General features: G+C 45.7%; 1 protein-coding gene across 1 annotated transcript; it reads right to left on the bottom strand.

The window, feature by feature from the left end:
* Positions 1-40: 40 nt before the first annotated feature.
* rnf224 (ring finger protein 224) lies at positions 41-880 on the bottom strand (the record flags this gene model as incomplete). The annotated part of the gene is made up of 2 exons (XM_080529457.1): positions 41-340; positions 632-880. The coding sequence occupies 2 exons, from the start codon at positions 878-880 to the stop codon at positions 41-43; spliced, it is 549 nt and encodes a 182-aa protein (XP_080385583.1).
* Between the last annotated feature and the right edge of the window lie 12194 nt (positions 881-13074).

Genomic DNA, 13074 nt, shown 5'->3' with positions numbered 1-13074 from the left:
TCAGTTCAGCTCTGTAGTGTGACTCAAGCCTATGAGCAGCCTAACAGCACCACCAGCAGCAGAAGAGGCAGCGTTGGCAGCAGGGGCTCCTGTGGAAGCGAGGTTCAGCCAGGCCGCCGTGGGCCCAGGTGGACCCTGGAGGCTGCTCTATGATGGACTGCTTCCCAAAGGAGGGCTTCTGCTCCAGCTTGGCGGATCCCCTTGGCCGGGGGCTGCTCCTCTGGTTGTCCATCTCAGCCTTGACCCCCAGGAAGGCTGCCAGGTCCAGGTCGAGGGCTGTAGCGCCCCCGCGTGGCAGGGGGGTGTTCTGCCGGCACTGTGGACAGGGGATCCACATCTGCTGGGGATGGGAGAGAGGGCAAGGCAGGGTTGGGCATTATGCCAAACGCACCTTCAAAAGGTCTGACAGAAACTATCTTTGAATCAAAACTGCCGTCCACCTGAGGATATGGTGGGAATTCATTGATAGTCAGGTGAGTTTGGGGTGAATTCATAGTTTGTCAAATTGCAGCAGGGTTTCCAACTTGAAAGTGGTCCAAAACCCAAAAGATATTCTATTAAAGATAGTTTGTTAGTACGGGGGAGAGTATAGATGTTGCCTGTATTGAGATCAGAGTTGGGACAGACCCACCTGATCATTGATGATGGTGTCCAGCCGGCGCAGGCAGGCCTGGCAGAAAGTGTGCCCGCAGTAAAGCTTGCGTGGCAGCCTATCGTTCAGGTTGAAGGCACAGTAACAGATGATGCAGTCTAGTTTACGGCTGTCTCTGAATGGCTGGGCTCCCGCCTCCACATCGCCCCCTGTTGGTGTCTCTGGGGTTGCGGTTGGGGCCGGCTTAGGCGTCTCAGGAAGGGGGGGGGCTTCCTCTTCCTCAGCCATCCTGTATACACCACACCACCACATTCAATGAGCTTGAGCATGAGTTATTTCAGTCATCAATTGAGAAAGTAACAGTTGATTAACTTAGGGAGAGAACTTAGAAAAGAAGATAGAGGAATATAACTGATTATTTATCAAAAGCAAACATAAGCTATGATAAACAAAGTATTTCACACGCACATATTTGATGTCAGCTCTGGACGTCTATAATAAGACCATTATCTGATCAGTCAGTCTCTTCCAAAGGGTGATTCAACATAACTGGTTGGTTGATCCTGTAAACAGAGACAGAGATACAGTATCTATTTACTGGCAGGAACTGTGTCATTGAACAGGTCAGATGGCTATCTGGAGGTGCCTCTCCCTGTCTACTGTCTGTGTCTTATAGTATTGGTATGATTCATTTATTCATATTCCTTATTAATTTCAGAACATTCATTTAGTTGAAGTACTGCCAAATGTATTCATCTGTCTGTACGCTCCCATATATAATGTGTTTGGCCATACATAATAAAACCAAGTCAGTGAGGAAACTGGAACAGAGAGTCACTAGATTACATTTACTGTCAGTGTCAGGTGCTATTACCTGTTATAAATGGTCCTTTAAGATGAAGATCATCTCTCATCTCTTGACTTTGAGCAGGTATGGAAGACAGTACATTGTACTTGTACCTAAGCTATCTACCTGTAGCTTTATGTACCTGTTGTTTGTTTAAAAAAAAAAATGTATTTCTTCATTTCTTTTACCTTTTGAGTTGAGTCCTCTAAAGCTAACGGTCCTTAGTTGCTCTTTGGATTCCTGCCATGGTTACTTGTTTTCAAAGTCACATCCACATCTGTTGATCAGTTCCAGGGCAGGAACAGCCTCCTTAGGTAGTAGTACTCCTCTGTAGTTTGTCATAATAATGAACACTAGTGTTACTACAGTATGTGCACTATACTATGAGTCAGGAGAGAGAGAGAGAGATGGAGAGAGCACCTGTACATGTTGCTGTCTGTCCCTACTGTCCCCTGAGGGGAGGTCCTCCCTTTGTGTCCCCCGCTGCTCCTCTTCCACAGGAGCTCCACTCTAATGAAGGGCAGACAATGTGTGCACATGCAAAGTCTCCTCAGGCCCTTTAATATTTCAGGCTGCCCGTCCCTGTGAACTCCTGTTCATAGGCCTGTCAAAGGAGCGTGTTACATATTAAAGAGGGCAGAGAAAAACAGCGAGGTTCTCAGAGAGTGAGCTTTCATTATCCTGATCCCTGGACACACACACACACACACACACAAGCACGAGCGTACGTACGCACATACACACACACACACACACACACAAGCACGAGCGTACGCACACACACACACACACACACACACACACACAAGCACAAGCATACGCACCTACACACACACACTCACACACACACACACACACACACACACAGTCTTGGATGGCTGGTTGTGTCAGCAGTACACCATTTCTCCCTTTTCCACCCACCTCCCACTTGTTGTGAGTATCCCAACAGTCTGACCTGGTGGTGAAAGGCGAACCAGGCTCACGTTCCCGTTTAGAGGGAGCAGGCAGCGGATCAGCTTACGCTGGCAACAATAGACGTTCAGAAACCGTACACTCTCAATCTACCACCATCCAGCAGCACTCACAGGAGAGAGGCCTGAACTGTCTGTCAGCACTGTGGGCCGCTCATAAGACCATAAGACAGTCCATATAAAGCACTACTAAAGGGATCCTAATGCAACTTCACTACATAACAAGCCAGCAGTGGAGAGATATTTACCCTTATAGCTTTTGAATATGTTTCTTCAGACTTCCTTTATGCTGTCTAACATCTGTCTGAAAGTTGAAAACGACTGTAAATAGATGTACTATTACTGTATGCTGTGGTGTTGTGTGTTATCAGAGCCACTAGGTGGCAGCAGAGAACAGGCAGTCTGTTCAGGGTGGTGGACAGTAGTAGGGGTAGGGATGTTCTGAGAACTGGGAGAATATTCCCCCCCGTCTTCTCCAAGACTGTCATTTGCAACATGTTAAAATGTAGTTTAGCGAAGTTCAAATTGGTTGTGGAATTGGAGGATCCTTTTCCACCGTGAAACAGGTCTGATGAGTAGGGCAGTGTGGAGGAAGACAACTGATGGTAATGTTATGCAAACAGTGATTTCCCAGCCTTTGCACTCTTCTGTAAATGCTGAGTTGCTGCATAATGAAGCGTCAGTTCAGTCACAGTCACTGGTTCAACTGGTTGAAGGAGCTTTTCTATATAAGCCTGTTTTATTTCCAGTTTTTTAGGCCCCTATCAGGTCAGCAGCTCTCCATTAGCTGTGACCTACTTAACAGTCCACTCCCGCCCCCCATGCCACTGTCTGAGAGCCCCGGGAGGAAGAGGCGCCGGGTGTGTGTGAGTGGGGCAGTGTCGTTGTTGGTCTGGGTTCCTATGGAGGTTTGTGGAACTGGGTGGAGCTACAGTGAGACAACAGAGAGCTGTCCAGCCAGAGACGGTGCAGCCAGGTGGAGGTCACGTTGGTGTGGGCGGGCCAGGCAATGTTGTAGTTGGTCTAGGCGCTCGGTTGGTGGAGCTAAGTGTCTACAAGAGCTGAGTCAGGGCCGGCCGCTAGCATAAGCAGTCTATGCGGTTGCTTTTAGGGTCACAACCGCTAGAGGGGGCCACACTTTTGCCGTCGATTTAGCGCAAGCTACCACCCGTCAATCAAAAGCTCTGCTACCCCCATTGACAAAACACCCGTCAATTGAAATGTCTGCTAGCATACCCCCCACCCCGCCACACCGTCTACGAAACGTGGCAGGGGGGGCCACATTCAAAATCTTGCTTAGGGTCACCAAAGTCCATGGGCCGGGCCTGAGCTGAGTGTCTACAGGAGCTGAGTGTCTACAGGAGCTGAGTGTCTACAGTGGGACAACAGAGGACATTTTGTTGGTGTGAGCAGGCCAGACTAGGTGCTGTGGCGTCCTGAGATCATCAATCACTTCTTTTCCTGCCAACAGAGCCTTCACCTTGTGTGATCGAGTCAGATCTTGCACTGGCCATTTTGTACTTGACACACATGAGGTCTTCGATACTGTCATTTTACATGAACACATTTGCATCCTGCTTCCATGTCAGCTCTGTACTCATTGTACTACCCCCCCCCCCCCCCCCACCCCAGCTCACATTATGTCCTTTGTGTGCAGATGTAAAGCCTGTTTGAACAACACTTTTTGGTATTTACAGTACATTTCAATTGGCCATTTACTAACTACTGAGACACACCGACACGCCACATCCTCTTGAAACCCAAAAAAACATTCTGAAGCGGTACTGTTGTTTCCTTATAGGCCACAGTATGTGGTTGTGTGAGTGAGTCTGGAATGCAGCTGATCCACTCGGCTGTACAATAGAGCCACACATCTCTGAGGATCTCTGATGGAGCTGATAAGTATGGACTTTGATGACAGCGTCCCAGGCATCTCTTAGCAGTGATGATGATGCGGCTCAATGGTGTGTATGCAAATGTCAGCTTGTTATCTTGCCACATCATTTGACGGTACAAGCAAACAGCCAGCCAGCTAGCGGCCAGGCAATGTCACATTAACTGAGATTGATCACAGGGGTTGTAGGCTGAGTTGAGATTAAATTCTTTTAAAATTACACTGCTGTCGCTTAAATGTAAATAATATCTACCACTTAGTCTATGTGGTGTTGCAAGTCTGAATAAAACATATCTTGGTTGATGTTTGCTGTGGTATTATAGCTATGACCTAACTCTGTTTACACTGTCAACCATCCGTGGGAGGTAACACTCATACCACTCACTCTTTCTATTGTTCTCTTTCTCTCACTCTCTCACACACACAGACGCTTGCGCACACATACATACACACACACACACATACACACACACAAACATACACAGAACGGCACAGGGAGAAAGGTTCTACTGTTGACAAACACTTAACCTTTTAGTCCTTTGAACTTTGAATGCCATTAAAATTTGGAAATATGTTCCCATGGATACACACGTTTCCACCTCTACATACTGTAAGAGCCTCTTGCTCTTTGTGCCACTGATGAGCACACACACACACACACACACACACACACGCACGCACACACGCACACACTCACACACGCACATTGGCACGCACGTATACACACACACACACACGCGCGCACACACGCACACACACACACACACACACACACACACACACACACACACACACAGAGGACATTGCGCCTCCCCTTAGGAACACACTCTGGTTTGAATGTTGACCAGTGAAAGGGTGGTGGCCTGCTGCGGGCTGATTACCTGGGGCACAGGTAGGGCCAGTTATTCCAGTCAGTTTTTACTTTTAGACAGAAAGGAATTTATGCCCATCCATCATAGGAAACAGAGTCTGTGAACTTACACCCAAGCCTGTTCAGCCAGCAGAAAATCCATACCAACACTGTTCTCTAGCACTCTATCACCCAATAATCAAAACTTTGTAGGAAAGTGTTGCAGCCAGAATAGGTGCATTCATTTTCTATGACGCAGCCTTCCAAGCAATGCACTCAAACCTGTTATTAGCACTATGGCAGCTTGTGACTCAATTCTTAGCAGGGGAGTTTAGGACAAATAAGGATCTGTGAAATGACTTGGATGCATTCCTATCCTCCTACACAGCTTTAATGTTCTCTCATACAATTAGAATTTGTGTCAACAGATAGTTAGTTACTTTAGACCTGAAATGGGGTAATAAAAATAATAATAAAAAGTAGGACACTCTTTCATGTTCATTTCACAACTCCAATAGGAACCCAGTCAGTTTTCTCCTGGAAACAGCTGATTGAAGGTGTATAGAATTACATACTTGAATATCATAATCGGTTGCTATCATTTGATCCGGTAATGTCTCTGATCTGAAACTCTATAGTTTTCACCCAATTTGGACTTTCATTGAGACTATAGTCTATTCATAGAGACTATAGTTCATAGATGGCTATCAGTTGAGAGAACAGGTAACAGAAACCATGTTTGAGTTGTGAGTCTCAGTTAATTCAAACATTACCCAGATCACTCCATCCCTCCATTCAAGACACCTACAGCGACCGGTGTGTCAGTAAGGCCCTCAGGATTATCAAGGACCCCAGCCATCTAAATCGGAAATTGTTCGAACTACTGCCGTCAGGGAAACGGTACCGTTTCCTAAAGCCAGACTGAAGGGGCGATAGGATGTTGTGTGAATCTATGTTGTGTGAATGAGAGAGAGGGAGGGTGTATGAGAGGGAGGGAGGGTGTATGAGAGAGAGGGAGGGTGTATGAGAAGGAGGGAGGGTGTATCAGAGAGAGAGGGAGGGTGTGAGAGAGGGAGGGAGGGTGTATGAGAGAGAGAGGGAGGGTGTATGAGAGAGAGAGGGTGTATGAGAGAGAGAGGGAGGGTGTGAGAGAGGGAGGGAGGGTGTATGAGAGAGAGAGAGGGTGTATGAGAGGTGTATTTAGCCTCGGGGCTAAAGAGGATGTCGAACAGCTATTTCCCCCAAGCCATCAGGCTCCTAGGGACTGGCACAAGGCAAAGAACTGTACCACCCCCACTGCATTAATAATATATGACTACCTGATTACTTGAACACTACCTACTTGAACTCTGTACTGCTCCATATCTGTACCATATTGCACACTGTATGACAATGTGTACATCTCACTGCAATCTGCACAGCATTTTTTTGCATAACCTGACTATTACTTGAACTTCCCGTAATGTTCATTACATTAATAATGTTGATATGTTGATTTGCATTCTGCTGCTATTACTTTATTCTATTATTGTTGCAGCATTCTGCAGCTATTGCTACTATTGATGCTGCTATTGTTGATTATTGATTAGTATTTTTAGATCCTGCTTATTTTATTATTGATTTTGTATTCTGCTGCAATGCCAATGTCTAATAAACCAATAATAAAGAATTTGACTCTGTGTACCCGTACATTGATCTAATAAAAGCAAATCTGATTCTGATTCTGATTCTGATCACACTCCCATGTTCATATCTCTCTTCTGATAGGGTGGCTGTATGAGAGGGAGGGAGGGTGTATATATATATTTTTTTAACCTTTATTTATACAGGTAAAAAACACATTGAGCCCCAAGGGCTCATTTTCAAGTGTGACCTGTTCACAGGCATACAACATCCACCACAAACAAATACAATACAAAACCTGGCCTACATACCGGTAGTCTAAAAACTAAACTAAAAACTACATAGTCTAAAACTAAAACTAGTCTAAAATAGTCTAAGATAATCTAAACTTTCCGTCAATATAGACTAAAACTAAACTAAAAACGACATAGTCTAAAACTAAAACTAGTCTAAGATAATCTAAAACTAAACTAAAACTACAAAAACCTAAAACTAGACAGCTAAAGATCTAGGGACAGGGAGGGGTCAGTAATGGGCAAAAGGGAGGGTCAACTTAATAGCAAGAACAAATCATGGACTCGCACTGTATGTCTCTCAGCAAGAGCTTGAAACTGGAAAGACGGATCAGCTGAGACAGTTTCAGACTCTGCTGTAATGAATTCCAAGAGGAAGGGGCTGCAAATGAGAACGCCCTTTTGCCTTTCATGGTCCGGACCAAGGGGATGGAGTATGTGATGATGTCCTGTGTGCGAAGGCCGTAGACGGATTGCTTGCGTGACAGGTGGTTAGAAAGGTAGGAGGGGAGCAGACCAAGGATGGATTTGTAAATGAAAATATACCAGTGAAGGGTTCGGCGGATAGAGCGAGATGACCAGTTAACCAGAGAGTATAGCACACAGTGATGCATAAGGGGTTTACAGCCTGTTATTAATCTTAACGCGCCATGGTAAACTGCATCCAGATGTTGAAGAGAGGTAGCAGAGGCATTCATGTACAAGACATCACCGTAGTCCAAGAGAGGCAGAAAGGTGGCAGCAACCAGACGTTTTCTTGCAGCAGCTGAGAAACAATACTTGTTTCTAAAGAAAAAGCTTAGCTTAAATGTTAGTTTCTTTAGAAGGTTGTCTATGTGCAATTGAAAAGAGAGGCTGTCGTCCAGTTGAATGCCACGGTATTTGTAGTTTGGTACAAGCTCAATAGGTGAACCCTGACATGATACAATGTCAGGAAGAGCACCCGCTTGTTATTGGAAAAATGCATGAATTTGGTCTTCCCTGTATTCAACACCAGTCTGAGCTGAAACAGCTGGGACTGAAGGGCATCAAAAGCAGTCTGCAAAGCCTCGAAGGCACGGTTGATAGAGGATGCAAAGCAATACAAGATTGTGTCATCCGCATACAAATGAACAGCAGCATTAGAGATTAATCCTATTTCATTGATATAAATGGTGAAGAGAGTTGGCCCCAAGACCAAACCCTGTGGCACCCCATTGGAAACAGTGAGCAAGTTGGATGAGAGATCACCAAACTGCACAGACTGTTTCCGTTGTGACAGGTAGTTGGAGAACCAGCCAACAGCATGAGGGGACAGCCCAATATCAGAGAGGCGCTGGCATAAGATGGCATGATCGACGGTGTCAAAGGCTTTAGACAAGTCGATAAAAAGTGCAGCACAGTGATTCTTCTTATCCAAAGCCTCAGTAATATCATTAACCACTTTGACAGCAGCAGACATTGTGCTGTGCTGCTTCCTAAAGCCAGACTCAAGGGGCGACCCTCCCTCTCTCTCATTCACACAACATAGATTCACACAACATCCTATCGCCCCTTCAGTCTGGCTTTAGGAAGCAGCACAGCACAATGTCTGCTGCTGTCAAAGTATGAGAGGGAGGGAGGGTGTATCAGAGAGAGAGGGAGGGTGTATCAGAGAGAGAGGGAGGGTGTGAGAGAGGGAGGGAGGGTGTATGAGAGAGAGAGGGTGTATGAGAGAGAGAGGGAGGGTGTGAGAGAGGGAGGGAGGGTGTATGAGAGAGAGAGAGGGTGTATGAGAGAGAGAGGGAGGGTGTGAGAGAGGGAGGGTGTATGAGAGAGAGGGACGGTGTATGAGAGAGAGAGGGTGTATGAGAGGGAGACGGACGGTGTATGAGAGAGGGAGGGAGGGTGTATGAGAGGGAGGGAGGGTGGAGAGGGGAGCTTAGCTTCCCTAGGAAGTGCAGCACAGCTGTCACTCTCAGTAGCGAGTTCACAACCTAAACCGGTTCTGTTGTTGCCGTCACTGTTGTCTGCGTGTGACTGCCTCGCCACTGACATAAGACTGTGTGTGCGTGTGTGTGTGTGTGTGTGTGTGTGAGGCGTGTGTAACCCTTAGAGACTGCAGCAACACACACTAAAAACACAGATAAAATGTTTGGGTCTGATAACAATTAGCACAAAATTAATACAACGGTTCGACGAAAATAATTTGAAGTCGTTTTAAAATCGGACATTTGTCTTTATTTCAATATTGTCTACAACTTTGTCATTACAAAAAAATCTACTGTACACAGTGTTCATTCATTTGATAGTGGTGGATTAAGCCCTGGGATGGGATGTACCACCAAGGTTTGCTGGGCGGGGGTCCACTGATGACATGATAACAGTTCATACTCTGTTAAATCGCTATTTGTCCCATCCTCCTGAGAGAGGCTCTCGAACTGTCACTTCATTGATGCCTTTAGGCACAACCTCTCCCTGAGATGACCTCATTCTGTGCTAACGCCTCTAGGGAAGAGAGTTATTTCTACAGCAGAACAGAGAGTTAGTCAATTTGTTCAAGGCTAAACCACAGTACAGTACAGTATCAAACACACTGTAAGACTGCATGAACATGACCACCTTACTGTAGCATTTCAATTCTCTTCCAGTCACGCTTCTCTTTATCTTTTTGGCCATGAGGAACAGTGGGGGTGCTGTCTTACACACACACATGCATGCACTAAAAGCTGACTGGGGGCTGGGCAGTGGGCCCTGTGCCCTGGTTTCAGAGGCTCAGTCTCACAAAGGCAGCATTGTGACGCATCGGCAGACTGGCCAGAACAGGCCGGGGTGGTGGGGAGACTGGACTGATCAGTAAGGCCCATAGAAACTGACCCAAACTCTCTCAGCCTACCTCTCCTCCAGTTTCACCCCAACTGGCTCTGCCTGGTCTGTCAGGCTTTAGAATGGCACCTTTTGTGATGAGTGGCTGAGTTTGAGAGTGGAAGAAAAGGCCATGTGCATACTAATTCCTTGGACTTTTGTCGTCGTCGAGGGAGATACAAAGACTTACTCTCTACCACTCCCTGAAAATAGGCGGATAGGTAGGTACGTGATCATTCACCCCATCGTGGTATAAGCCTTTTTGACGTCATTCAAACTCTGACAAAAAAATTATATCAGACATAAAGGCGAGGTACTGTACTAGGCTAGGGTATAAATATAGCAAGACATTTTCATTAGCTAAATATAGCACAGTCAACAAAAGAAAGAAGTGAGCATACAAAGTGATGTAACTTCTGTTTGGAAAGGGAGTTTGCCACATGGCAGCTGCCAGGTTTTTAACATCCAATCTGGAAGAAGGTTCGCCTGGGAATACCACCATATAAGCAATGCCCTTGATGAAGCCTTCAAAACATAGAGATAATACAATCAGCCAGAAATGGTTTTGGCTGAACCAGTTGGACAGTGTCTTCTTCAGTCTATTCTTAGAGTCTTTTTTTGGACTACCCAGAAGACATTGCGGTTGAGGCGTTTCCGAGCACCACCGGTTTCTGGTTCATTTCCGTCGGCAGCGGTAGCAGCAGGCCGGGCAGCGCCCCCCCCCCACCTCCTCCGTGTCCTCCTTCACTGTGTACGAGGTCTGCCCGCCGTAGGTGGGGGCCGCCGAATTTTGGGTCGAACCATCCTTGGACTCTGCGGGGGGTAACTCGTCCCCTTGGGGTTTGTAGGCTCCGTAGGGGTTTAGAGAGTTGTTGCCATTGTAGGTAGTGTCCAGGGCCATGGGGTTGATGATGACAGTGCTGTCCTCTGCTGAGCGCAGCTTGGCTCGGGGAATGGTCACGTTGCCATAAGGGTTGTCAAGGGACAGATTCATGTTGCTGTTGGCTGAGGGTTGAGTCGATGGAACACAGATCTGTCAGTCTAGGAACTAAGCAGAAAGCTCCACTCTCACAGCTTGCTCTCCAGGTGACAATATTTTCTCCCTGAAATATCGCTGCAATAAACAGATTCAAATGCTTAACATAACAGCAGGGCAAAAAAACAGATCTCAAAGAAAAAGTGTTTGGACTACTGCTGAATTTTTCCAGTAATGGTTTTGAAAGAAAGCAGATTACTACAATAAACTGAAAGGATACTTCTCCCTTTTCATTTTCATTCCCACTGTTTCATCAGTTCTTAATTTTTTTCTGTTCTAAGGCTTAATTTTGGATCTTAAAGCAATCCATTAAGTTGGTGCTAGGATCCATCTTACTGCTCTATTTCATTCCTTTATCACAACTGTCTCATTAACACTCCCTTTACTTTAAAAAAGAAAAGAAAATACAGCAATACAACTATCAACAACTTCAGGATTCCACAATGGCAACACCAATAACAAGCACCGACTCCTTACCTGTTCAACTTGTAGTAATTCCTCCCCAGTCAAAGTGTTATGTGATATCCCATGTCATGTCCTGTTCCCTGGTCATTAGTTAATGTAATCCTGTGTGTACTTGAAGGTTGAATGAGGTGCGTGGCAGAGATCCTGCTAGGTGTTCTCTGAGCCGGGAGCCACACCTGTAGCTGTGCGTTGGAGGGAAAGAGGAACGGGACGTGTGTTTGTACCTGGGAAGTATTTGACCCCACCCCCATTGGCCCTGCTGTCGGCCGAAACCCTGGGAGGGAGTGGCAACGACCGTCTGACTCAGCTATGGAATGTCATTCCTCTAGCGACACAACACAGGTGCACTTGCCATGACAATCAGGTCTTACTCACACTCTCTCCACCCTCCACACTCCCCTGCCCCTCCACTTACACACACACACACACACACACACACACACACACACACACACACACACACACACACACACACACACATGCACACACACAGAATGACTTGATGCAGTGCAAACATTTTCCCCAAAACACTAACAAGTATAACAAGCAAAGGACCTTGTGAATGCAAAGGACCTGAAATAATCAGCTGTCATGATGCCTAGGGAAACATGCGTCACCCCATGACATCACAGCATCTCATTGCATAAAAGGGTTGATGTTGTTGGTATTGTTAGTTGTTCAAGGGAGTGGTCGATCTCTTATGGACAGAAGCAAGAAAACTCCCAAGTTTCAACCATCATTCACATCAGTCAGACAAGAACAGGATTGCCAATATCCCTGACCGCCTGTCGGGGCGTTGAAACCAGGCACCAGTTTCCCCTGCTAAACATTAACCACCCTGTTCCATTTCAAACAAAGCAGTTTCTCTGCATGGTTTTTATCAGGAACCATCATTTGTTTGATTTAATTGCACCATAGGTGGGGTACACAAAACCCCACCTAAAACCCGTAAAAGGGAATGAAGGCATCATCTGAAGGCTCGCCCACCTATACAGGACATGGTATTATGAGATAATGACTATATGGGTCTTTGTTTTCCTACAGTGGTGTTTCTGGTCAATGCTATTCATATTACAGTAGGTCGTCATGGAGCTATGCATGAATCCATTACTCAAAACCACAGAGATAATACATTTCAAGGGAGGTATGTTTTTTTTTTTACGTGATTTTGCTCTTGAGTGCTCCTACTGGTATTTCAGTTGTTACACTCTTGTAGAGTTTGTCTAAAATTAATCAAAATATCCCGCAAAGATTTTGTGTACATAAAAAAGAAATAGTGTCTCATGTCTGATCCCTGACCCAATGAATTGACCCAATTGAGGAATTGACCATCACCTTTCATGAGGTCAGTGCAATGCCCTTCTGAAACCAGTAGGGGGAGGCAGGGGGACAAGATGAAGGTAAATTCACAGGGAAGAGGGATCGCCCCTAAATGACCTCAGTGACTTAGCAGCTCCTTTTTCCTCTTGTACTTATATCCAATCCCTCCTCTACCATAAGCAGAGGAGCTTTGCTCCGGATCAACTATAATCCTGTTATGTGTGAAGTACATATTTTCACAGTCAAAGCGGACACACAGAAAAATATAGTCTTTTTTAAGAATACGCAAAAATTTATTAATGACATGTTTCTTGCTTTTCAAACAATTTTGAGATTAAAACCTATGCAGTGTTGTATGAG

The sequence above is a fragment of the Nansenia antarctica genome (genome assembly GCF_963989245.1).
Source record: "Nansenia antarctica genome assembly, chromosome: 4".
Taxonomy (NCBI): Eukaryota; Metazoa; Chordata; class Actinopteri; order Argentiniformes; family Microstomatidae; genus Nansenia; species Nansenia antarctica.
The sequence above is the reverse complement of the archived record's forward strand: the minus strand, read 5'-3'. Positions and strand labels throughout refer to the sequence as shown.